The sequence below is a fragment of the Perognathus longimembris genome, chromosome 8 (assembly GCF_023159225.1).
Source record: "Perognathus longimembris pacificus isolate PPM17 chromosome 8, ASM2315922v1, whole genome shotgun sequence".
NCBI classification, from domain to species: Eukaryota; Metazoa; Chordata; class Mammalia; order Rodentia; family Heteromyidae; genus Perognathus; species Perognathus longimembris.
Window position 1 is genome coordinate 103461 of NC_063168.1, and position 25322 is coordinate 128782.

At 40.7% G+C, this 25322-nt stretch overlaps 3 protein-coding genes across 8 annotated transcripts; 1 reads left to right on the forward strand and 2 right to left on the reverse strand.

Annotated features, from left to right (window-relative positions):
- Positions 1 to 44: 44 nt before the first annotated feature.
- On the forward strand, positions 45 to 9249 carry Mitd1 (microtubule interacting and trafficking domain containing 1). Of its 6 annotated transcripts, none has more exons than XM_048352248.1 (7): positions 51 to 279; positions 1279 to 1380; positions 5859 to 5995; positions 6374 to 6457; positions 7444 to 7556; positions 8395 to 8455; positions 8960 to 9249. In XM_048352248.1, the coding sequence occupies exons 1-7, from the start codon at positions 126 to 128 to the stop codon at positions 8996 to 8998; spliced, it is 690 nt and encodes a 229-aa protein (XP_048208205.1). In that variant the 5' UTR covers positions 51 to 125; the 3' UTR covers positions 8999 to 9249. The 6 variants fall into 6 exon arrangements, with proteins under 6 accessions (XP_048208207.1, XP_048208205.1, XP_048208206.1 ...); XM_048352247.1 differs by having other exon boundaries at positions 62 to 279; positions 8736 to 9249; XM_048352251.1 differs by having other exon boundaries at positions 83 to 217; positions 8736 to 9249.
- Positions 9250 to 16726: 7477 nt separating this feature from the next.
- Lipt1 (lipoyltransferase 1) lies at positions 16727 to 21422 on the reverse strand. The gene is made up of 2 exons (XM_048352257.1): positions 21261 to 21422; positions 16727 to 18311 (listed from the first exon to the last, which is right to left on the reverse strand). Exons 1-2 carry the CDS (start codon positions 21389 to 21391, stop codon positions 17189 to 17191), a joined length of 1254 nt encoding a protein of 417 aa, XP_048208214.1. The 5' UTR covers positions 21392 to 21422; the 3' UTR covers positions 16727 to 17188.
- A 1240-nt stretch (positions 21423 to 22662) lies between these two features.
- On the reverse strand, positions 22663 to 25106 carry C8H2orf15 (chromosome 8 C2orf15 homolog). The gene is made up of 2 exons (XM_048353522.1): positions 24991 to 25106; positions 22663 to 23764 (listed from the first exon to the last, which is right to left on the reverse strand). Exon 2 carries the CDS (start codon positions 23686 to 23688, stop codon positions 23413 to 23415), a length of 276 nt encoding a protein of 91 aa, XP_048209479.1. The 5' UTR covers positions 23689 to 23764; positions 24991 to 25106; the 3' UTR covers positions 22663 to 23412.
- Between the last annotated feature and the right edge of the window lie 216 nt (positions 25107 to 25322).

Here is a 25322-nt window from a genome sequence, read left to right on the forward strand (position 1 = left end):
GCGGGAGGCGAGAGTGCGCGGGTGCGCAGGCGCGCCCCCGCCCCCGCCCCCGTCCCCCCCGGAAACGACCTGGGCGGTTCCAATTTTACTTTGGGTCGGGGTGTAGCGAATTCTTGTTCTCTGAGATGATGGCGAAGTCCGGGCTGGGGTCGGATCCAGACATGACGGCAGCAGCCACTATGCTCAAGCGGGCCGCGGAGCTGGAATCGGAGTCCAGGTTCCAGCAGGCGCTGGTGTGTTACCAGGAGGGGCTCGATCTGCTCCTGCGGGTTATGAAAGGTGAGGGGGGGGGGGACGGGAAGGAGGAGGGGACGGACGCGGGGGCCTTTCCTACGCCGCGGAGGTGAATCGAAACCTAAGAACCGCCCTTCCAAACTCGGGGCCGCACCGCAAGCCTGCACTCTTCGGCAGCAGGTTCACGGAGGACTCCGGGGAAGGAAGGGATACCACTCTAGATTTTAATGGTTTTAAAAGATGTAGCCGAGGGCTGGGAGTCGTGCTCGCCTAGCATGCTTGTCGCCCTGGGTTCGATTCCTCAGCACCACATACACAGAAAAAGCCGGAAGCGGCGCTGTGGCTCCAGTGGTCGAGTGCTAGCCTTGAGCAAAAAGAAGCCAGGCCCTGAGTTCAAGCCCCAGGACTGGCAAAATCAATCAAACAAACAAAAAACCCACATGACCCTATCTGAAAAATAACTAAAGCAAAAAAAAATATATATATATAGCCGAATTAATAATATGTAAGACTCGATAAAAGTAACAAAATAAAACAACCCCAGTGAAGAACATTCATATTGTAAACAGGGAACTTTTCACAGAGCTTGGAAAAGCCTAGAGGGGAGATGGGCCATTCTTTGCGTTGCGGATGCATGGTGCTGTGTAGCCCCAGGAGAGCTTTGCTATAGAGTGCTACTTGATTATTCCCCCAGATGGTTTGATTTGCTCATTAATTCCAAAGTCCACTGGAGAAACTAGTTTTATGGAAGATTGCTACTCTTTGCTTCTAAATATACAAAATTCCAATCAGGGTACTGTTGTGCTCAGACTTAAGGTTGACCTTTCTCACACTGCCAGATTTGGTATCCCAGAGTTGAGACTTTGTCAGAACCCCATTCCTAAACTCGGCTACTTTGTGTAAAGTGAATGCCCTTTTGTAATTGTAGTTTTTTAGGATCGAAGCAGAGCATTCTGAAAGATAGGAAATTTGTCGAAAACTGGAAAAAAATAGAAATAATGCTTGAATAGAAAAACATGTTAACTTAATTTTTTTAACTTATAGGTATCAAAGATAATAATAAGAAATGTAATCTCAAAGAAAAGATTTCTCACTACATGGATAGAGCAGAAAATATAAAGAAATACTTGGACCAAGAAAAAGAAGGTAAAGGGGCTGTTTTAGAAAGTGTCCAGGCCGGGGAATAGGGTTCAGTTGTTGAGCACCTGCCTTAGAGTACTTTGCCAGGGATGGAGAGCTTTTTTGCTGCCAAGGGCCCTTTAGATATGACATCATTCATGGACCATCTTACCTTAAAAATTAAACTGCTATCTCTGGTCAGATAGTCAATCCGTTCAACCCAAATTAGACAAGTAGAACTGATTGTTTTTGGTGAGGTATGTCATGTTAGCTTGTATTGACGTGCCACAGAAGAAAAGGAGGAGGGTGGTGGGGTATAAAGAAAATGTGTTCATATGGCATTGTAATATAGCCTATTCATTATTTGGCTTGTGCCTAGTTCTGTATGGACCTGGGAGCTTACTGATTCACTATGCATTTCCTTTCCCTTTGGCTCTTTATTTTTTAAGTGGGTATGAGGTGAACATTTGATAAGTGCTGCACATTCTGTATAACTTGGCATTTTTAAGGAATTTGCAGATCCCATGTAGCTTATGTATGAACCCCAGATAAGAACTGCTAGAAGAATACTGAATGTGGATCCTGTATTTGATTTGTATATCCTTAATGAAAGGACAAGGTCATTACAGTCTCTAAAGAAACTGCTGAGACTTCTATCAGATTTTGTTGTGAATGAAAGCCTATTCCTAATCATTAGAGGTGAGGTAGGTATTCTTCCCTATGTATTAGTTTTTCCATACTCACAAGCATGCAGTTCATATATGTATATATGTATATATATATATACATATATATATATATGCCTCAGGTGCAAACTGCTGGCAGCCTCGGGTGTTTTTCCCATAGTACTTCTGTGCACTGTTGAGGGGGCGTCTCTGACGCCCATCTGGACTCCATCTCAGATTAAAGAGAGTAGAAGCTGATTCCATCTTCACTAAGATCTCCCCCACCCCTGAGCTTCAGATTCAGGGCCCCACCCTGCCCCATCTGTTTAGAATCCAGGGAAGAGTCCCCCTTGCTGTCAACAATAGTTACTATCCCCCCCCCAATTTGTGCGCCAATTCTAACTAAAATGATAGATTGGTTTAAACAGTTACTATGAGGCAGACTGTAATTCCATTGGCCACCTGTGTGTGACCTGGCATGCTCTGTAAGTGTTGTAACCTCATTGGCCACCTGCATGTGGCAGGCTTGACCATGTGGTATTTGTCTTTATAATCCCAACCCCAGCATGGCCCAAGGTCATGGTCCCAGCCCCCAAGTCTGGGCTACAGCCCTGGCCGGTCAGCCTGCTTTTTACCATCACAGTTTCAGCTCCCGAGTCTGTGCTGCGTCCCTGGCCTGTCAGTTCGCTTTTTAACTTCCCCAATAAATCCATCTTTTTGCTTGAGACTCTCAGAGTGGTGGACTCTAGGATGGATGGGGAATCTCCTCCCTTGAATCCCATAACAGGCATAGTCACTTCTGTGCACAATGAAACAAACTCCTTTGTACAATTAATGTATGCTTATGAATAAGAGACTGGGTGTGGCTGGAAAGTTGATGCATAGTTGGCAACATCTCTGTGGAGATGCTCTGAAAGAATATATGTGTTTCTCTTTTAGTGGTCATGGAAATTGAACCAAGGGGTTCATGTGTGCTAACTAAATGCTCTGTTACTGGGCTACAGTGCTAGCTGAGCATTCATTTTTGTTGTATACCAGATACCCAGGTGGGCCTCAAACCCACGACAATAGTCACCAGCACTCAGTCAATCGGGCTAGGAGTATTTAGCTGTGCACAGCTTCTGCTCATCGCCACCTGGATGGTGACAAACAGCACCAGGGCCAAATAGGGCTGGGCTTTTAAGAATCACAAGTCCCACATGCAGGTGGTCTGGCAAGTTAGGAAAAGCAAGCAGACATACCCAAGCAGAATTGCTGCTAGTGATTACAAATAGCGATTGCCATTACTCTTTATTTGTTTAATTCTTGGTTCTGAGTATGACTAGTATTTACTGAGTACCCATTTAACTTCTTTAAAACATGCAAATGGAGTAACAATTATGCATGTTCTCTCTCTTTTGCCAAGGTGAAGCAGCTCTGGGTCAAGCTGCTTTTGGGCTCCTGTTATTTGACTTAGGTTTGTCCCTCCCTAGGCCCACTACCTTGTCTAAGCCTGCTGTTTCTAAGGACCCCCAAAAAGGGGGTTCCCTTATACCTTTCACTTGGTTTCCACAGTTTTGTTTTATATTACTCAGAAAGCTTTCTTTTCTTTTTCTCTTTTTTCTTTTTTTTTTTTTTTTTTTTGTCAGTTGTGGGGCTTGAACTCCAGGTCTGGGTGCTGTCCCTGAGCTCTTTTGCTCAAGGCTAGTGCTCTATCCACTATGTGGAGCCATAGCACCACTACCAGTTTTCTGGTGGATAATTAGGCTTTCCTGCTTGAGCTGTACTTGAACATCAGTCCTCAGATCTCAGCCTCTTGAGTAACTAGGATTCCAAGTGTGAACCACAGGTGCCCAGTCCTCATTTTTAAATATATAGTTTCCTGACTGTGCTTATGCCTTCAGCACTTTGATAATTGTTTTTGCATTGATAAGAAAAACACTTGACTTTGGCAGACATACTTAGCACACAAGGAACGAACTCAGGGCCTGCTGGTATATTTTTTGGTTTTAGACAACCTTATAAAACTTCTGAGGGGCTGGAGGCCTGGCTAGCAGTGCCAGATGAGTAAACAAAGCTGAGAAAGCTACATGTAGATGTTTCTAAAGGCTTCATTTTAGCTGGACACTACTGGCTCATACCTGTAATCATCAAGAGGCTAAAACTTAGAGGGCTGTAGTTCAAACCAGCCCAGGCTTTCAAGATTCCCTTTCTAACCAGCTGTACTGGAGGTGTGTCTCCGTTGGTAGAACACCAGCCCTGAGCAAGCAAAGCAAGCAAGGACAAGGCCCTGAGTTCAAGCCCTGGTACTGGTACACACACAGACACACACCCTAACAAACAAATCCTTTAGTTTTTATAGCACATGCCTTTCAACGTCTTGACTATTAAGCACATACTACATGCATATTTTTTGTTTTGGTTTGCTTTTTTACCAGTTCTGGGGCTTGAAGAACTAAGGGCCTGGGCACTGTCCCTGAGCTTCTTTTTGCTCATGGCTAGCATTCTACCACTTAAGCCACAGCGCCACTTCTGCGTTTTTCTGGCTTCTTTTTGCTCGCACTCTGCCATTTGAGCCACAGCACCATTTCTGGCTTTTCCTATATATGTGGTGCTGAGGAATCAAACCTAGGGCTTCATTTATATGAGGCAAGCACTCTAGCCACTCAGCCATATTCCCAGCTTCTGCGTTTTTCTGTTTGGGTGGTACTGAGGAGTTGAACCCAGGGCTTCATGCATTGCTAGGCAAGCACCATACCGCTAAGCCACATTCCCAGCCCACACATGCAGATTTTTTATGTTTTTCCAACTTTCTTGGCATTAAAGTGAACAATAGCCTAGTTTTATTAGAAGCTGTATTGTAGGAGTGGCCTTTATGGTATATCAAACTGTGGACCATTCTGAGTGCCTCTAAATACTATCTAGTAAAGCAGAAACAGTCCACTAAAGGTCACATTTTGAAAATTAATTATTCAGTTTGAATTAACAAAACCAGTAGAACTATCCTGTTGATCATGTGATAATTCCCTTGTTAGCTTGGGTGAAATGGTAATGTAAGTTTCTGTATTGAATGCTCTGACAAGATTAGCATGTTACAGGCCCTGAGTTTAGTCCCTAGCACTAAAACCAAAGAGCTAAAACAAAATAACAACAAAACTAAAAAATAAGCTAAATACTAATAAGACTTCCAAACTCTGTTATGTTGTCGTTTTGTTTAATACTCAGTTTATCTCTTAAGTTTCAAGGTATAAAAAACAAGTATAAAGAGAGGGCCAGATTTCCTGATTATAGCTGTGGTTCTTTCCATGGTAAAAGGAACTTACCAGATACTTTTTGCACACACAGTCTTGTCTTGAATACACTGCCTAGTCTCGTTGGGCACCAGTGGCTCACACTTATAATCCTAGCTACTCAGGGCTGAGATCTGAGGATCACGGTTCTAGGACAGTCAGGGCAGGAAATTCCTTGAGACTCTTATCTCCAGTTAACCACCAGAAAACCAGAAGTAGCATTGTGACTCAAAGTGGCAGGGTGCTAGCCTTGAGCTGAAGAGCTCAGGGACAGCACCCATGCCCTGAGTTCAGGCCCCACGACTGACATACATACATACATACTTACATACATACATAAAATAATAAAAACCTTGTCTATCCCCCTTACCTTACCTTACCTTTTGCTGCCTTCTGTATGTGTAGCATTTTATAATACTGCATAGCACATAGAGAGTAGACATTCAATACATATTCATTTCGTGAATAAGCTAAAAACTAATTTGTAACTGATCCTCAGTAATCACTATAGATGAAATATAAAATGTGTAAAAAGAAACGAGCACTATTATTACTGAAAACTGTTTTGTAGATGGGAAGTATCACAAGCAAATTAAAATAGAAGAGAATGCAACAGGTTTTGGTTATGAATCACTTTTAAAAGAATACCTTAATGAGACAGTTACAGAAGTGTGGATAGAAGATCCTTATATTAGACAAACTCATCAGGTAAGTGAGATGAACTAAAGCATAATGAAATTGAATTTTAAATGTATAGTCAGCTGTCCATATTTGCAGATTCTTTATCCATAGACTCAACTGGGGATCAAAAGTAGCTTTTTAAGTAATACCTATACTGGACATTTACAGACCTATCTTGTCATTATTCCCTATACAATACAGTATAATCGCTAATTGTATAGCACTTACATCATTTTAGATATTGCAAGTAATGTAGAGGCGATTTAAAGGAAGAGTGTGCTCAGGCTCTATACAAATACCGGATAATTTTATACCGTCTTTGGGGGAGGTTGGGCCCAATGCCCCAGGGACACTGAGGATGCGTCTGTACTACTAACTGTAATAACCCATCCTAATGTCTTTCAGCTCTATAACTTCCTCCGATTTTGTGAGATCCTTACTAAGAGCTGTAAAGTAAAAACCATTCACCTTCTTACCTCTACGGATGCAGTTAAGTATCTGAGAGAATTTACCTTTTTTGTAACTTACTGACTTTATTCAGTTACAAGATGTAGTACTCCAATCAAGGAAAATCTGAGTGAAGTACTTTAGCTAGATGTATTTCTTTGAGGATTAATTTACCAGCTCATACTAAGTGTAGTACATCTTGAGAAAAACGCTATACAGTTTAAGATATTGACCATGTATTTGGCTATTTTGTTAGGCTCAATTTTTTCAGTTAGTTCGTTTAGTCTCTTGAATACTGGAAATAATTTTGTCTCTTTAACCCTTTATATCTGTGATTACTAGTATGATAGTGGGCATCTTTGTCTTAATTTGGACAAAAAAATAGTGATGCTTCTAAGTAATAATTTCCACGACTATTTTGAGAAGTAGGAAGCCCCATAAGGATTAGTAAACATCATTGCTAACATACATTTAAGGAAGCTGAGCATAGAAGTACATGTCTGTAATCCCAACATTGGAGGCAAGGCACAAGGATTACAATTCAAAGGCCAGTTTAGGCTAGATAGCAAGAGATGCTGTCTCAAAATGAAATGAGATAAAATAAAAATTTAAGTGATCAGGATGAAATTGTGTTATATTCATATTAGAACATTCTTGATTTGCTTGACATAATAGACATTGAAGCTAGAAAATAGCCTTTTCATTTTAATCCATCTGTGATATTCATTTTCTTAAAATTTCGGCTTTATTTTTTTCAACAAGGTTTCACTTTTTGCCTGGGCCTGCTTGGACTGAAACCCCACTGTTTCTTGCTTCTTGCCATATCTGGGATGGCAGGTGCATGCCACTACACCCAGCCTGTGCTATTGCGATGGAGTCTCACAAGCTTTTTACTCCCCTCAGGCTGGCTTTAAACTGCAGCCCTCCCAATCTCAGCCTCCGAACTGCTAGGTAGGAGCCACTGTGCCCAGCTAATAACGTTAAATCTTAATAAATGAAGCGGTAAATTATGCTTTTGTCATTGACAGGGCAGTAGGGCAGAGCAGGTGAGAGCCCTGGATGAAATAAAACAGTCACTCAGGAGTTATGGAGTGCTGCTGGAAATAAACTATTCTTCTTCAATACATGACCGAGAAATTAGGTTAGTGTTCAATAATATTCTAACTTTTTTGTCGTTGAAATATGCTAACTTTTAATGTTACTTAGTTACATATAAATATTACATTTAAAGATTAAAAATTCAATTAAAGCTCAGTGTTAGCAACTCTCCACTTTTGAGAGGAAATTTTGTCTTGTGTTTATTATTTCCTAATAGAATTGAATTTACATGTTGTGTCATATAGAAAGAGGAGCACTTTTCTCTATACTATACACAGTTGTGATACTAAAACAATTCCTTTTCTAGTGAAGTTAATACTGTGTGGTGTGGTTTTATTTCCTGTTGGTTAAGTGTATATTTGGGTAGGGATGACAGTATGCTGTATTAATAAGAAAACAGTATATATGGTTAATAACACTTTCCCTCTAGCACAATGGTTTTAATATGGTTGTAGCAATGGAACCTTCATTTTAAGTTAAAACTTAAACCAGATCTAAATGTGCAAAACATATGGAAATGTAGCTGTTGTTGTTGAAGCAGAAGTCAGAATCTAAGGCTCTTCTGCTTATTCTTGCCCTCCCTGGGCATGAGAACCCTTAGAATACCACCATTCTCTCTGAATTCACTTGAGCAAAACAGGACATGTATATCAACAAGCTGACATTCATGTGTAAGTTTTAATTGTTAGACACAACTCATCAAGTCAGCTGATTGTTTTTCAGGCCCTTTTGTTTCATTGTAGATAGGCAGCCCACTATTAACTCCAGGTTTTAGTCAAGTCTTCTTGCTATTAGCAGAAGTGGTTTCCTTTCTTAGGGGGAATTTTTTCTGATGCTTAAAAATTGTCTGACTTAAACTTACTGTATACTAATGTCAATAGGTTCAACAATGGATGGCAGATTAAAATTGGAAGGGGACTTGATTATTTTAAGAGACCACAGGTAAGATAATTTTATGTATAACACTTTCTGTTTGGATGTTTTGTTTTTAAGTGAACTCCTGGGCCTAAGTGATTTTTTTTTTTACCTCAGTTTCCCAAGTATCTGGAACTATAGACACAACCCCACACCCCAGCTTATTTAGTCATGTCAATTATATTGAGTAGTTGTACAAAGGGGTTACAGTTCTTAAGACAGGTTATGAGTACAGTGCATCTTAGACAATGTCACCCCTTTCTTCATAGTCATGTCATTTTTAACAGTACTCTTATTTTCTTCCTAGGGCTGTTTTTCCCTTGGATATTATGATTTTGATTTAAGGCCATGTCGTGAAACAACAGTGGATATTTTTCATAATAAGCACACAAAAAAGTTATGATGGGTAGTAGCTTAATTCATGTACATTTTCACCTTATGTGATGACATATGAACTATATATAGCACATACTGGGTAAAGAATAGAGGTTTACTTAGCCCTTGTTTCTGGGCCCTGAGAAGTCTTAAGAGCATGGTGCTGGCATCTCTGAGGACCTTCATACATCTTAACGTGTGTGGCACAAACAGACAGTATGTTTGTCTGAGAGAGTCTGGATCTGTGAAAGCCTGTGAGGCAGAGCCAGTCATCTCTCAGATGTCCACGTCTGAACACTACTGCAATGGGGACCAAGTTTCCAACATAGGAACTTCTGGGGACAAATGCAAACTTTAGCAAGGAAATAAAATACTGGATTCTTTTTTTTTCACTTTAAACATTTTTATAATGTGTGAATTTTAAAATAAACTTGTATTTCTACTAATTTTTGTATTCATTGTTCAGTTGTGGGAACATTGACCAAGTCTACTGTTATTCAGTAGATTTACAATTTTTCTTTTCAAGTCATATAGCTAACCTTTTTTTTTTTTGCCAATTTTGATTTGTCTATTAGAGTATAAGTCAGTAAGTAATGAGCATCTATTACAAAGATGACTTGAATGCTAATCTTGTCCTGGAGTCTATAGTACTGAAAAAATCTGAAGTCAATGTTTGAGATATTTGTATTGTAAACCTATGTTTATGGCAGCTGTGTACCAACAGTGGGAATAGCTGAAATGCCCAACAACAGATGAATGAATATTACACAGCTACAAAAAAACTATGTTATTTGTAGGAAAATGAATAAAACTGAAAAACATCATGTTGAGTGAAATAAGGCAAAAGCCATATTTATGTACATATATGTGTATGTACATTCATGTATGTATTATATATACAAATATACAATATAACTTACAATGTAAATTTACATATGTATATGAGAGACATGATTCTGTGGGACCATTTAGGAGGATGAGGGAAAGGGGAAAGGGAAAATGAAAGATAGAGGGGGAACTTGCAAAACTGTTTGGTATAAATGAACTGAACAACTCATGGGGGGAAGGGAAAAGGGAGAGGGGAGGGGAGAATGAGGGAGGAGGTAACAAACAGTACAAGAAATGTATCCAATGCCTAACGTATGAAACTGTAACCTCTCTGTACCTCAGTTTGACAATGAAAATTTAACAACAACAACAACAAAAAGATAGAGGGGAAATAATTACAAAACAGCACAACGGGGGCCTCATACATGCTAAGTACAGACTGAGATGTGGAGAAGGCAGAGAAAAACTGATCCAGATTGAAGTATGCTACTCTGCTGCCCCAGATGGATGAAAAGGCTGGATGGGGTAGACTGCACCACTCCCACTGGCAGTGCTGGCCTTGATGACTTTGCTAACTCCAGAAAGTCAGGCTCCTGGACTCCAACAGTGAAGGCTTCTCATTCTCTCTAGCCCCAGGTTTTCTGTGACACGACCTTGCAATTCAAAGTCTGGAGCCAGGGCTTCTGATTAGGAGACCCTAAGTCATGTGACCAAACCCCAAGAAACCCCCAAGGCTGAGAAAATACAACACACAGCGAGATTTCCAGTTTCCTTATAGAACATGGACTCTACTTGCCACCAAGACTTAGTTGGTAGGGAATTTCCCAACAATCTGAGACTCAGATGCTAAACAAATGTGAAGCTTCAGATGAATCCCCAAATTCGAGAAGCATTCTCTTGACCTATTCATATTCTGTCAACTCTCAAATGTGTACTGGTTGGGAGTTTAAGTTCAGGTTGCTCTATGGCATCTGAGAAGCATTACAAGAACAATATCCCAACTGAACTTTTCCTAGACACTTCCATTCTGTGTTTATTCCAATTCCTCCAATTGCTTAAATGAGAAATCAAAGTCATTTCTATCACCCTCATCCTAATTTATAAACTTCACAAAGTTCTGTGGAATCTCTGTTTTGGAATGTGTACTCCTGATCATATTCTCTCTTGAGAAGCAAAGTTATTACATCAAACATATTACATTGGAGGTGTTTAATGCCTTTCTCAGAAAGTAGTTTTCACACATTTCAACAGATATAATGCTTAAAACTATGTGTCCATGGGGCTGGGGATATAGCCTAGTGGCAAGAGCGCTTGCCTCGTTTACATGAAGCCCTGGGTTCGATTCCCCAGCACCACATATACAGAAAATGGCCAGAAGTGGCCCTGTGACTCAAGTGGCAGAGTGCTAGCCTTGAGCAAAAAGAAACCAGGGACAGTGCTCAGGCCCTGAGTCCAAGGCCCAGGACTGGCAAAAAAAACCCCCAAAAAACTATGTGTCCATAAACTGGTCTGGAGGTGTGGCTCAATCAATGAAGTGCCTACATAGCAAGGGCAAGATCTTGAATTCAAACCCCAGTGCTGTCAAACGTGTATTTCTAATATCCATAAGAAATCTTCAAAGTGAATTATGCCCCTAAAATATGATTGCTAAAACCACAGAAAAGGACCTGTGTCAGAGGAAGATCAGCTAAGATGCCAATCATGTTTGAAACAACCAAAAATTAAAATTCTCACTTGTGCCACCTCCAGCTCCAATTGTAGGCAAAACCTGTGTCCAGTCCTGCTCTTCCTTGTCAAACCAAAAGGATCGGATATCCCAATACTGTGTTATGGTGCCTCAGGTAAAGTGATTTATAGGTCTGTCAGGGTCCTGAAACTCCTGAGTTGCAGGATGAATTGTGTCTCCCAGCAAAATTCATATGTTGAAGTCCTTCAGAAAGTAGTTCTATTTGGAGATTCATTTTTTAAAGAATTAGTTTAAAATAAGGTCTTTGGAGTGGGCTGCATTCCAGTATGACTAGATGTCTTTCCAAGAGGAGGAAACATGGTCATGGATCTGCATGTACATAGAAGAAAATCATCTGGAGTATCTGCAAGCCAAGGAGAGCATTCACAGAAAACAAAGAAAAACCCCCAACAAACTGCTGGCCTTGGGCCTTCATCTTAGACTTTCTCTGGCCTGTGGGGTCTTATAGCATCCTTTGCAAGTCAGTATATTGCTTCATTGTTTCCTAATTCACTAGAGTCTACATTAAGCCATTCCTTGAAAACAGGAGTGAAACCAGCCCACCCCCTTTTTTGGGGCGGGGGAAGTGATGCTAGGATTTGAACTAAACTACTATACTACCTGAAATATCCATAATCCTTTTTGCTCTGGTTATTTTTATTTTATTTTTTGCCAGTCCTGGGGCTTGGACTCAGGGCCTGAACACTTTCCATGGCTTCTTTTTGCTCAAGGCTGGCACTCTACCACTTGAGCCACAGCGCCACTTCCAGCTTTTTTTATGTATGTGGTGCTGAGGAATCGAACCCAGGGCTTCATGTACACAAGGCAAGCACTTTACCACTAGGCCATATTCCCAGCCCTGCTCTGGTTATTTTTGAGACAGGGTTTTGCTCTTTGTCCATGCTGGTGTGGACCACAATCTTCCTATTCTTCCCAGTGTAGCTGGGATGACAAGTTTGCACTGCCATGCAGTGTTTCTGGTTAAGGTGTAGTCTCATAAGTATTTGTACAAAATGGCTTCAAATTGTGATGTTCCATTTCTAAGACTCCAAGTAACTAGGATTACAAGTGTAAACTGCCACACTCAGCTGTTGCTAACTTTTAACAATTGCCTGACACTCATCACATTTCTCCATGGCCACTGCCAATGCCATCTTTTGCCTGGACTCCTTAGTAGCCTCTCAAATGGCTGCTACCTGTTATGCACCACTTCAACAATTATTAATTTTTTGTGTGTGTTTAAAGTCAAACTATAGTGCTCTGTCAGTGTCTAAATGATCTTGGTTTTTGTGTGTTTGTGTGTGTGTTTTTGCCCAAACAACATCTTGCTCCATTCCCCTTGTTCTTACACTTGAATTGGCCTCTATTTCCTTCAATAGTAGCAAGAAGCCTAGCTCTTCCATGCTTTACAGCCCCCCTCTGTATACTGTTCTTTATGCTAAAACTATTTTCCAAATGGGCTACAATAAATTTTCCCATTCTGGGTGGTTTTCTTTTTTTAACAGTGATTTTTAAATAGATACGCTCTCACTGAATTTAAGTGTGCTTGTGATCACTTCTAAGGCTGGATATAAAAGGATACAGCCTTGCTTTCCTGGGTTAGCTGTTCTGGGAATCCAGCTCCTAAACCGTGAAGAAATCCACGCAGTCCCCGTGAAAAGGAACTGAAACTCTGGGCTCACAATACCACCCAGAGTGCCAGCCAACCACTAGCATCAATTTGCCAGCCAGGTGAGTAACCCATCTTGAAAGCAGGTATCTGTGGCCTCAGGTAAGCTTCCTACCAATGCTGTTGGACTAAAGGAGATAACCCTATCAGGCCATTTTCAAACAGATTTGTGAATAAGATGACCGCTAAGTTTAGTTAGCCACCAAGTTTTGGAATGCTTTATTATTTATCACCAGTATAACCTAGAATACTTTTTCTTCATGTCAGCTTAAATGTCATCTTCCTGATGGTTCTAGCTCCTTGTCTTTTGCCTCTTCAGCCATAGCTACTGTAGGCTTGTAACTATTTACTGACTTGTTTTTCTACATTTTCTTCTAGGCTTGACTCAGAACTTGGCCAAGTGACAGTGGTTCACATCTGTAATCTCTGTTACAGGATCAGAAGGAATGGAATTATGGTTGGAAGGGAGACTGGGAAAAAAGTCCCTTCAGGCCCTGATGGCATGGTTTTTTACATTTTGGACAACCTTGTAAAAACTTTACAGGGACCAAGGTATGGTTCAAGTAGTAGAGCACCACCTGAATAAGGAAAGCTGAGCAAGTTGCAAACTGACTTTTCCACCTGGGCACTATTGGCTCATGCTTATAATCCTTAGGAGGATGAGACTTGAAGGATAGCTGTTCAAAGCCAGACAAGACAGAAAAGCCCTCAAGGGTCCATCTCTAATTAACTTAACAGTGTCATACTTAAGTGATTAGAGCACTAGCCCTGAATAAACAAGCCAAATGAGAGGGTCTGGATTCAAGCTATAGAACTAATAACCAAAAACCAAAAACCCCAAACATTAGGATTTGACTTTTACTGGCTAATAAGACCAGTTTTAAAAGGATGAAATAAAGAACACTAGTGGCTCATACCTATAATCCTAGCTCTCAGAAGGCTGAGAGCTAGGATTATGGTCCTTCTGAGAGCTAGGATTATGCTTTGAAGGTAGCCCAGGCAGCTAAAAGTCCATAAGACACTTATTTCCAATTAACCACCAAAAAGCCAGAAGTGGCCCAAGTGGTAAAAAGCCAGCCTTGAGTGATAAAACTAAGAGGCAGTGCCTAAGCCCTGAGTTCAAGCCCCAGTACTGGCACCGAAGGCAATAAAAAATAGAACGGAAAATGAAATTCCAGAGAAATATTGTATTGTGTACCTTGTTAGGCATATAAAATGTGGTGCAGTGAAGCACATTTATACATATTTTATATATATCTATATATCTATATACCTTAAACTGGTCCTGGGGCTTGAACTCAGGGATTGGGCTCTGTTCCCAAGTCTCTCTGTGCTCAAGGCTAGCGCTCTACCACTTGAGCCACAGCACCACTTCTGGCTTTTTCTGTTTATGTGGTCCTGAAGAATCAAACCTAGGGCTTCATGCATGCTAGGCACTCTGCCACTAAGCCACATTCCCAGTCCCTGTATATTTCTTTACAATATGTATTTCTTACTACGGTTTTTAAAAAGTTTAAGCCTACCATACTGTCTATTCCTGAGGTCAGGAACCATGTGTCTTCATTCACCATTAACATCCAATTAGCACACAGCTCTGCACATGGTAGGCACTCAGTAAACATTGTAGGAAGCACTGCAGAACAACCGTGAATGAATGAATGAATACACTGCAGAGACAGCGTATATTCAACAGTTACTGTTATCCTCTGAAGAAGTTTGGGAAGATGGAGAAAAGGGGTCTTGAGCATAAGACTTGAAAAGCAAAGAGTAACATATATTCATTCAGTATGCTTAAGAATCCAGTAAGTGTGGAGGAAGAATAATTCAAGATGTAAATTGATTGGTGCCTGGCCCAAAGGGACAGGACAAAATCCCACAGGCAAGTAGAGAAGTTCACTTTAAGGAAAGTGGGGTATTCTTCCACTAAGACTGAAAAATGTGAAAAATATGGGGTGGGGAGTATTCAAAAGGGCTCATTTCTAAAGGTTTCAACTCAACAAATTATGAATCAATGTTTGTAAAAGGGATAGTTGAATTGTGAGCTTATGAAGAGTAGAAATTTCTAGAAATAAGCTACCTCAAAAATGAAGGGGCTGGGAATGTGGCCTAGTGGTAGAGTGCTTGCCCAGCATGCATGAAGCTGGGTTCAGTTACTCGGCACCACGTATACAGAAAAAGCTGGAATGGTGCTGTGGCTCAAGTGGTAGAGTGTAAGCCTTGAACAAAAAGAAACCAGGAACAGTGCTCAGGCCCTGCATTCAAGCCCCAGGACTGGCAAAAAAAAAAAAAAAAAAGACAAAAACCACAGATAAGCTTTATCTCACACCAATAGAAAGATGTGTTAAGTTGAAAACTATAATGGAATTGTGCTATATATGATTATTCAGGTTTGTTTTGTTGGACCAGTGAACTAGGTACAGTAGAAATTCAAGCTGAGCATGGTGGTATACACCTGTAATCCCACTTTGAAGAAAGGAAAATTGTGAATTCAAGGCCAGCTTAGACTACGTATTGAAACTCTCAAAATAATAAGATCCCCGGGGCTGGGGATGTGGCCTAGTGGCAAGAGTGCTTGCCTCGTATACATGAGGCCCTGGGTTCAATTCCCCAGCACCACATATACAGAAAACGGCCAGAAGCGGCGCTGTGGCTCAAGTGGCAGAGTGCTAGCCTTGAGCAAAAAGAAGCCAGGGACAGTGCTCAGGCCCTGAGTCCAAGCCCCAGGACTGGCCAAAAAAAAAAAAATTAAGATCCCCAAACCAAAGCCACACATTGCCTGATTCCAGAGGATTGTGAATTTGAAACTAGCTGGGCAAAATAAACAAGACCCTATCTCAAAAACAGTAAAACCAAAGGGTTGAGGGTGTAGCCCAAATGGAAGAGCACTTGGCATGCCAAGCATGAAGACCTGAGTTCAACTCCCCTTTGAAAATAAATTGTTTGGAATTTTAGAAACTGGTCATGTTTTAGGTCAAGAAAGAAGCAAATGACAATGCTGGCAAGAAAGTAGTCTACTTGAAATAATTCAGGATGGGGTAGGAAGGGAAATGAGGCAAGGAGAGATTTAAAAAGAATTAGGAGCTTAGAAATGTGCAGTGAGCTTGCTTTAGTAAGAGGGTAGAAATATAACTAAAAGAGAATTTGGGAGTTTAAGATATCTGTGGTGGCAGAAAACTTGGGTTCAGCTTGGGAAAAAATCCATTCAGGCCCTGATGGCATTTTACATTTTAGACACCCTTGGAAGAACTTTATAGGATCCAGAGATAGCAGACTCAAGTGGCAGAGCACTCCCTGAACATGCAAAGCTTGCAGATATTGTGAATGATAATCTGGGTTGCCAAGTTGATTGGATTGAGAGATGAAGTAAGAAATGCCTAGATTAGTAAAGCACACCTCTAGTGGGGGTGTCTGTGAATGCATTTGCAGATCAGGGAGGACTGGATGTAATGTGGACTGTATCATACGATACAGGCTAGAGGCCTGGATAGAACAAAAAGGTTAAGAGGAGGAAACCTGCTAACACGAGCAATCTCTCTCTGCTTCCTGTCTACTATGAGTTAAGTAGCTATGACATTTTGCCTCTCTAGAAACAACACACCAAGTCAACCATGGACTGAAACCTTGGAAACTCTTAAGTTAAAATAAGCCCTTCAGCCATTTGTTTCTCTCAGCTGTTTGTTATCCTATCGCTATAAAAAAAAGAACTGTGTAGTTAAGACTGTCTAATATGATATGCAATCATATTAGACATAAAAACAGCTAAAATATGTGTACCAGGTTTTAAAACAATGGACAAAGTTATGAGTATCCTAGAGCCCAACAGAAAAAGTTAGGCTAGGTAATAAACAATTTCAAATCGGAAGTACTAAAAGAGGCTAAGCCTTTTATTATTATAAATTTTTTTTATTATTCCAGCTGTGCACCAGTGGCTCACACCTGTAATCACTTACTCAGTAGAGATCTGAGCACTTCAGTTTGAAGATGAAAGGGCAGAAAAGTCCTGCAAGACTCCATCTGTAATTAATCAGCAAAAATGCCACATTGTCAGTGTGATTCAAGAGGTAGAATGCCAACCGTTGAGTAAACAAGATGAACTAGAGTGTGAGGCCACAAATTCAAATCCCAGACAATTTGAATTCCAGTAAATGAAAGCTAATTGGATTTACATTATTCCTTTGATTTTTTCACAGAGGATATTCCATTTACTGTGTAGTTCATAGTCTTCTGGATATGTTTTAAGTAGCACATTTGTCATGAAAGTAGTTTCTATTGGGCAAAACTTGCTGCCAATAAAACTTGAACATAATGTATCACATACTTCCAGTGGCAACCAATGATCTGGTGCTTCAATGTTGCATATTTCAATTCTTCCATTCTTTATGTCTATGAATACTTTAATTTCCACATGTGACTGTTCATATAATACATTAAAAGAAGTGTTTACACTAAACTTTGGAGTTCTTCCATATATCCACTCCCAAGTTTGTAGTTCCGTGGCTTTGCTCTTTAGTCCAGGAAACAGTGTTTCATCTGTTGGGTTTATTAGGTTAATATGACTATCAATTTGATGATAAGCAGCATACTTTTCAGCAACAGCATTCATCAGTACTTCACACGTTAGTGTGGGATCTTTTTCCAAAAGATTTTTCACTACAGCAGGAATGCTAACAGTAGCATTGCTCTTGATCCCTTGGTAAGGACTCTTTAGGAAGGAAGTCAAAGAGGCCCCGTCAGTACCACACAGTAAGGTACAATGGTGATAAGCAGAAGTCCGGCCAATCTTAGAAGCTGTTCCTGAGATTTTAAACTGTCCATCAAGTATAAGATCAAATCTTTTTGTAGCCTGCACATCCAGCTGGGGTTGGACAGAATTCAGAGCCTGCACAATTAATTTCAGATTCTTCATTCTATCATATTTATTTTTAGTTGTAAAGAAGGTCAAATTGATATTACCCATATCATGGTAGACTGTTCCTCCTCCGCTTTTTCTCCGAGCCAGTTTTATACCTTCTTCTCTCATCTGATTCAGGTTACATTCCTGCCAAGGATTCTGATGCCTACCAATTACAACAGAGGGAGAATTTCTCCAGAGGAAAAGAATAGGCTTGCCATCTAGATTGATATGATCATGGATCCAGTCTTCTACAGCCAGGTTTTGATAAACATCAGTGGAGATTGACTGTAAAATGAGCCCATTTTTTGCTGTGTTTTTAAAGCCAGCTGCTGGGACCTTGTGGTTACAAAGTAACTGGAAGCCATTCTTCACTGAAAATGGGATCAGCATGCTTTTAAAAATGGAAGATAAACAAATTAATTGAATGGGAAATAAAATTCTTTTTATTTTTTAGATGTCAATAATTGGTATTTAATCCAAGTTTACCATACCCAAACCCAACTGCTTTTCTTGCCTTTTAGCAATGTGACAGCAGAGGACTCAATAGAAATGAATGAAGATAAACTCCAAATAATTTTAGTTGAGACAAAATGAGGGAACAAAGTCTTTAAACAAGAAGTATGCATCAACTACATTTATGTATATAGCAGGGCCAAATATTTTATTTTGAGCTCACAAATGAGAAACTAACAGATATGCCAAAAAGAAACTAAGAGAATTCATAATCCCACCACCTGGAGATTATCACAATTAACACTTTGGTGTAAACAATCCATTTTATGCATTCACACACATATTCCCTAGAAAACTTTTTTTTTTTTTGCCAGTCCTGGAGCTTGAACTCAGGGTCTGAGCACTGTCCCTAGCCTCTTTACTCAAGGCTAGCACTCTACCACTTGATTCACAGCGCCACTTCTGGCCTTTTCTATATATGTGGTGCTGAGGAATCGAACCCAGGGCTTCATGTATATGAGGCAAGCACTCTTGCCACTAGGCCATATTCCCACTCCCCAGAAAACCTTTTATTTTTTGAGATAGATAATCACTAAGTTGCTTAGACTGGCTTTGAGCTCTAGGCTCAAATGATCCTACTGCCTCAGTATGTCAAGAAGCTAGGATTAGGGCTGGGGAGATAGCCTAGTGGCAAGAGTGCCTGCCTCGGATACACGAGGCCCTAGGTTCGATTCCCCAGCACCACATATACAGAAAAACGGCCAGAAGCGGCGCTGTGGCTGTGGCGGAGTGCTAGCCTTGAGCGGGAAGAAGCCAGGGACAGTGCTCAGGCCCTGAGTCCAAGGCCCAGGACTGGCCAAAAAAAAGAAGCTAGGATTACAGGCGTACACTAATGAGCTTGGTTTTCATTCAATATTAAACCTATTTATACATCAGCTTTAATTATTGTATAATAATTTCACTGTTAAATATACCAGTTTACCCTAACAGTATCTTAGTAGTAATTCAGGTGCTTTTTTTTTTTTTTTTTTTACTTCATCTGTGTTATGAACAATCGCTTCCTAAATGTTTATATGGACAAAGAGATGTTCATTTTTTTTTCTTTACATAATGTTTTAACATAATTCCTATTTGCCTACTGGATATATGATTTACTGCCAGCATAGCTTATAAACTGGAATAAAGCTCTGGAGGTCAGAGAGAAGCAATCATATTATGAAGGATTACATGGCACAGAAACAATGTATTGAATCTTAAAATCTGATGATTTAGCCAGTTGATGAGAGCAACCTGTTCCACTCCTATGAGGAAGTAAAGAATCATCTAACAGCAAGGCATATTCTCGGGATTCCTCCCTAAGGACAAAGTTGCACAATCAGAATTCTGACTCCACAAAAGCCTATATGTACGCTGTCTTAGAAGTCTGCCCAGACTGCATTTCTTTGGTAAATTTCTATTCATTTTTATTATTTAGATGACACTGGGATTTGAACTCAAGGCCTCATGTTTGCCAGGCAGAGTGGTCTACCATTTGAGCCATACTTTCCACCACTGAATCTTGGTCGGCCACCATAATGTCTCTGCAATATTGAACATGTATTAAAGGAGAGACTAGGGCCAAAGAAAGTAACTAATTGACTGATCCAGTTGCCCAAGCTAGAGAAAATGAGAGCTCAAATTAGGATAGCAGACACAGAGAGAGGGATAGATATGAAAGACATTGAGGAAATTTTACTATATCTACAATCTAGAGAAACGTATTAAAAAGCATGTAATGCAATCATTTAAACATAAGTACTGTGATAAGAGACCATCTAATCCTCTAATTATTTGAAATGACATCAAAGCTCAGATGAAACAGGTAAGGAAAAGTATTCCAATAAGGATACTCACACAGTATTTAGTTCAACTAGCTGGTTCTGATACTGATGAGTGTTAGGAATGGGAGTTGCAAAAGCAAAGGAGGCAGCAGGAGAAGAGGTCAGAGAATGAAGGATTTTTTTTTTTTTTTTTGCCAGTCCTGGGGCCTTGGACTCAGGGCCTGAGCACTTTCCCTGGCTTCTTTTCTTTTTGCCCAAGGCTAGCACTCTGCCACTTGAGCCACAGCGCCACTTCTGGCCTTTTCTGTATATGTGATGCTGATGAATCGAACCCAGGGCTTCATGTACCTGAGGCAAGCACTCTTGCCACTAGGCCATATCCCCAGCCTATGAAGACTCTTTAAATCCCTGTTTAATGCTTGAACTTTATTCAGAGAGCCATAGGGGAAGTGCTAGAGTGTCACTTTAGCATCATCACCTAGAGATTTAAGTATAGGAAATCTACAGCACTCAAATCCCAACTCTGACATTTCCCTGTGGAATAACCTAAAGCAAACCAATTGACTTTTCTGTTTCAGCTCTCTTATCTATAACATGTGGATGAGAATAATTTATTCTCATACCCTATGACTCAGTCTCCTAACCATTTTGTTCCTAGAAGGTTTGCTTTCACAGGAACCCTCCACTGACACTATGCTTCTCCACTGGACAGAAGGAAGTACACTCCCAACACTCACACAAACCATCGAATCTGTTTTCACAAAGCCCAACCACCACTACCTGGGCCCCTTCCCGACAACAGGTAGCTCAACCGGACGCCCGTCCAGCACGTTGGACTTCCTCCTGCGGTCGGGCTGTGGGCATGCGCAGTCCAACCGTCCCCAGAGCCGAGGGTGAACCGCAGACACGCCGCCCCACCCCCCCGGCCCGCCCCACCACGTCGGCCGGCGGGACTGGCCGGCGGGCGTGCAAGATCCGGCCTCACCGGGCCTGCTTTTCGCCCGCCAACGCTAGGGTGACCCTCCAGGCGCCGCACCCGGGCTACACCTGCTTCCGGCTTCACTCACCTGTGGCTTCCGGTCACGTTTGCTGTTTTGTTTTTTTTCTTTTTGCGGGATAGTACGGCAGAAGCACGCGTCGGCCTCAGCTCCACCCGCAGGCCGCACGCACCTAGTAGTCCCCTGTGGGCCACACTCATGGGCGGAGCCAGAGTCGGGCCGCCAGGCGGGAGGCGTGGCCACGCGGCAAGCACGCCCCGCCTCCCCGCCCCTCTCGGGTTACCGCCCCCTGTGGTTTCGTACGGGGCTCACGTCGGAGCCTGATTCCAGGCCTCGAGGGAAAGACCGAGCCACCCGGCGAGAAGGCGGCGGAGGCCAGTGTGCCCGGCGCCGCGGCCGGGGCGCCTCCAGAATCCCAGAGCAGTCAGGGTACCGCAAGTACAGTCCTCATGATTGAACAGGTGGACACTGTGTTGGGTCTTTACCCACCTCCTTTTCCCAGAGTCCAGCTGGCAGGTAACTGAAAAGTGGAGGAATTTCAGACCAGCTTTGAAAGTGGATTCAAAGGATAAGACGCTGCGTTTATTATATTTATAGTAAGTTGGACCAAGCGGACCACTGGAGGTAGTGATTATTATACTTGGGGTTAACTGCAGTAAGCAAAGCCCCAAGACTCAGTCTGATGGGAAATCCTCCCAAGGTAATAGTTTCTACTAGCTATTGAAATGTAATGGGCTGCTTCAAACAATGACTTATTAGACAATTATATGGGCAAGTTGGCGATTCCTCTGCTGGCTTCCACAAGGCTTATTCTGTGGCTTTATGCAGCCAGGGTTGGTTGAGCTAGGCAGTGAGAGATGGCTGATACGTGCTGGCGGGCAGCTCAGTTCAGGCCCTTCAGCCACATTCTTAAGTCTAAAACAACAAAGCTAAGTGTAGGATAATGGACCAAGCTTCACCTGACTAGCTCCTCTCATCTCCTGGGTAACCATCATCATCATCATCATCATCATCATCCACCTGGACAATCATGGGATTGCAAAAGTTATCTGTATTATGTCTCCTGTTTTCTTTCTCTGAATACTTCTTTTTAAACTTTAGGCTCAATATTTCTCAAATTACATTTAATATTTGTCTGACTTATAAAGTATTATTTTTACTCAAAGATGCCTTTGCTTGTTTTTTGTTTGTTTGTTTTTTGGTACTGGGGATCGAACCCAGGACGTTGCACTTGCTAGGCAAGCGTTTTGCCACTGAGCTACCTCCCAGCCCTTTGCTTGTTTTTTAAAGTATTAAAAAGATTAGGCAATTGAGTAGAAGAGACAATAACTATATATTATAGGAACATATCCAAAACATACATAAGATATGCTGGGTGACTGTAGCTTGTGGAAGAGCACATGCACAGGATATCCAGGCCCAAAGTTCACTTCTCTGCCCCCACCCCAAAAAAACTAAAAGCAACAAATCATACAGAATACAAAAAGTTTAATATATATCTGGATACGGAATAGTTTTGATTTCACCTAACATTACAAGGATAATACTGTTGTTTCAAACTACCAGATATTTCAAACACTGGCATAAAATAATTTTTTCCACAGGTTTTTTTTTTCTTCTTTAAGTAAAGGTAGTATAAACTGACAGCATCTGCAAGATGAACTATTACACTTGGAAAGAGCTATTTCCTAATATGGAAATAGATTCAACATGAGGAATAAGAGGTTTGAAATGCGAAGTGTTCCTGATAACATACAATTAACTTGTCTTTTGCAGATTATCTGCAGTGAGCTTTTATACTAAAAAATGTAAAATGTACAAAGATACAGTATCTTAAAGCAAAAATCCCAAGCTGTCAGTACAACACACAATAGTGTACTAGAAATAGTATGAAACACTCATGTCAAATTACTTGGGTAATTAAAAAAAAACTTTTTAAAGAAATTAGATGTTTTGGTGCCAAACAAACATTGTTACTTAAAAAAAAACAAAACCCAACAACCTCTGGTTTTTACCAAGGCTAGAACATAATCCTAGAGAAACATGTTTTAAATTTTGGAAAGGCTTTTTTCCCTAAAGCAATTGCTTTTGGGTATAGACTATCAAAACTGTAGTCTAAGATGATTCATGAATTCATTTTGTTGTTTCTCTAATAATCTCATCCAAACTTCCTCTTAATCAAAAGCATTTCTGGTTTCTTTGGAAATATGTACAAATGACTTCATTCCACATCAGTCATTTCGATTCCATCACTTTCTTTAACATATATTACTGGAGTCAAAGCTTTCTCTGAAAAACATTTGGTGCCAGTCCCTTCAATTCTTGTGAAGTTTTCTTGGTTTCTGTCTTCTAATCTTATTTTATTGGTGTTTTGAAATAACCGAGTCACTGGTTCCAGCCTGCTTTGCTCAGTCACACTCATTAAATGACCATCCACTTTTGAATTCATTTGTATAGCAGATATCTGACTAGCAGATTTACTAAGCCAAAATCCCATTGGGATAGCTGAACAAATATCAAAGTAGTTTGAAGATACCTTTTTAAAAAGTGGAAATGCTTCTCCAATTTGATTACTGAAAAAAAAAAGTGTAACACATGAATACAATGGGAGTTTCAACAACTTCACAGCAATATTGGTTTGAAGGAAACATTATGGTGATGTTAAAAATATAAAGTAAATCTGCCTTCTGTTTTTCAAACGTTACATTTTCTTTGGGGAGAGTTTGCAAGGTTTATAATTTCTCTTAAAGGTCTTTCTACAAAAGCAATCTCCCTGGTTATATGCTCTTTTCAAGGACTCTTCAGTATCATACCTAAATGCTTAAAAGTTTCTTTTCCTAAGGGAAGTACTTCTCATTTTCTCTATGAAGAATCTTCCTCTTCACCCTTAAACAACAGTTTTTTGCTTATTTTTGGTGCTGGGGATCACAGCCCTCATTCTCCTAAATGCATAGCTCTACTACCGAACACACCTCAAGCCCAACTGTTAGTTTAAAGTTAGCACACTTTTTTTTGTAAATTCAAAATAATCTTAATGTCCTAAGAGGAGGCTGGATTGCACATTATTTTGCTTAACTCTTCAGGCTGGGCCTTGAGAGCCCATGCTTCTTCATTACTTATTTAATCAATTAGGTGCAATTCTATTTCAGAAGAAATGTACTTCTTGCTTTTCTGATTTCTTTTTTTAAAAAGCCCAAATAGGGACACTTGACTTAATTTTCCCGTGTTATGTTTACAAAGCTTATGGCAAATGAAAATTAAATAATATGAAGTGTAATGCTATATAATGACACAAATACCTTAAGAAAATAATTCAGAGGCTGGAAAATCAAGGCACTATGTTTAAGTGACTATGTTTAAGTGTGCTTTTCTGAGACCTGTTTTAGCATAAAAGATATTTATTCCTAATTTTTTCTTTTTGGTCGGTCATGAGACTTGAACTTGGCCTGGGTGCTGTCCCTGAGCTCTTCAGCTCAAGGCTAGCACTCTACCACTTGAGCCACAGGGCCACTTCTAGTTTTCCAGTGGTTAATTGGAGATGAGTCTCATGGACCTTTCTGCCCAGGCTGGCTTTGACCCATGGTCCTCAGATCTGGCTAGTGCTCTACCACTTGAGCCACAGCGCCACTTCTGGTTTTCCAGTGGTTAATTGGAGATAAGTGTCTCACAGACCTTTCTGCCAAGGCTGGCTTTGGACCCTGATCCTCAGATCTCAGCCTCCTGAATAGGAGGATTACAGGCCTGAGCCACCAGCACCCAGCTTTATTCCTAATATTTTATGGAAAAAATGAATACTCACCTAGAAGAAAAACAGGAATTGTTAGTCTCCTCAAATGTGGCCTCAAGTGTTTGAAATGCACAGGCTTACACTGTGTCAAGATTATCAGAGGACCACTATAAAAACCTATCATCAATGTCACCTGTGGGAAAAAAAAAACAGGAAAATTAAAGTCATTATTTTAGTTCATAAACTCTGGTTATTTAACTATATACATGTTAAACACCAAGAAATATTTCTTGTTCAAGCTGACAGAATGATGCAGGGCTCATTCTTTTTTTTTTTTTTTTCCAGTCCTGGGGCTTGAACTCAGGGCCTGAGCACTGTCCCTGGCTTCTTTTTGCTCAAGGCCA

Coding starts and splice junctions, on each gene's coding strand:
- Mitd1 (XM_048352247.1), top strand. CDS start 126: ATGATGGCGAAGTCCGGGCTGGGGTCGGATCCAGACATGACGGCAGCA. Junction 1,381..5,858: donor CTTGGACCAAGAAAAAGAAG/GTAAAGGGGCTG, acceptor ACTGTTTTGTAG/ATGGGAAGTATCACAAGCAA. Junction 5,996..6,373: donor ATATTAGACAAACTCATCAG/GTAAGTGAGATG, acceptor AATGTCTTTCAG/CTCTATAACTTCCTCCGATT.
- Lipt1 (XM_048352257.1), bottom strand. CDS start 21,391: ATGAGTGTGGCCCACAGGGGACTACTAGGTGCGTGCGGCCTGCGGGTG. Junction 18,312..21,260: donor AACGTGACCGGAAGCCACAG/GTGAGTGAAGCC, acceptor CATTTTTAAAAG/CATGCTGATCCCATTTTCAG.
- C8H2orf15 (XM_048353522.1), bottom strand. CDS start 23,688: ATGGGATTTTGGCTTAGTAAATCTGCTAGTCAGATATCTGCTATACAA.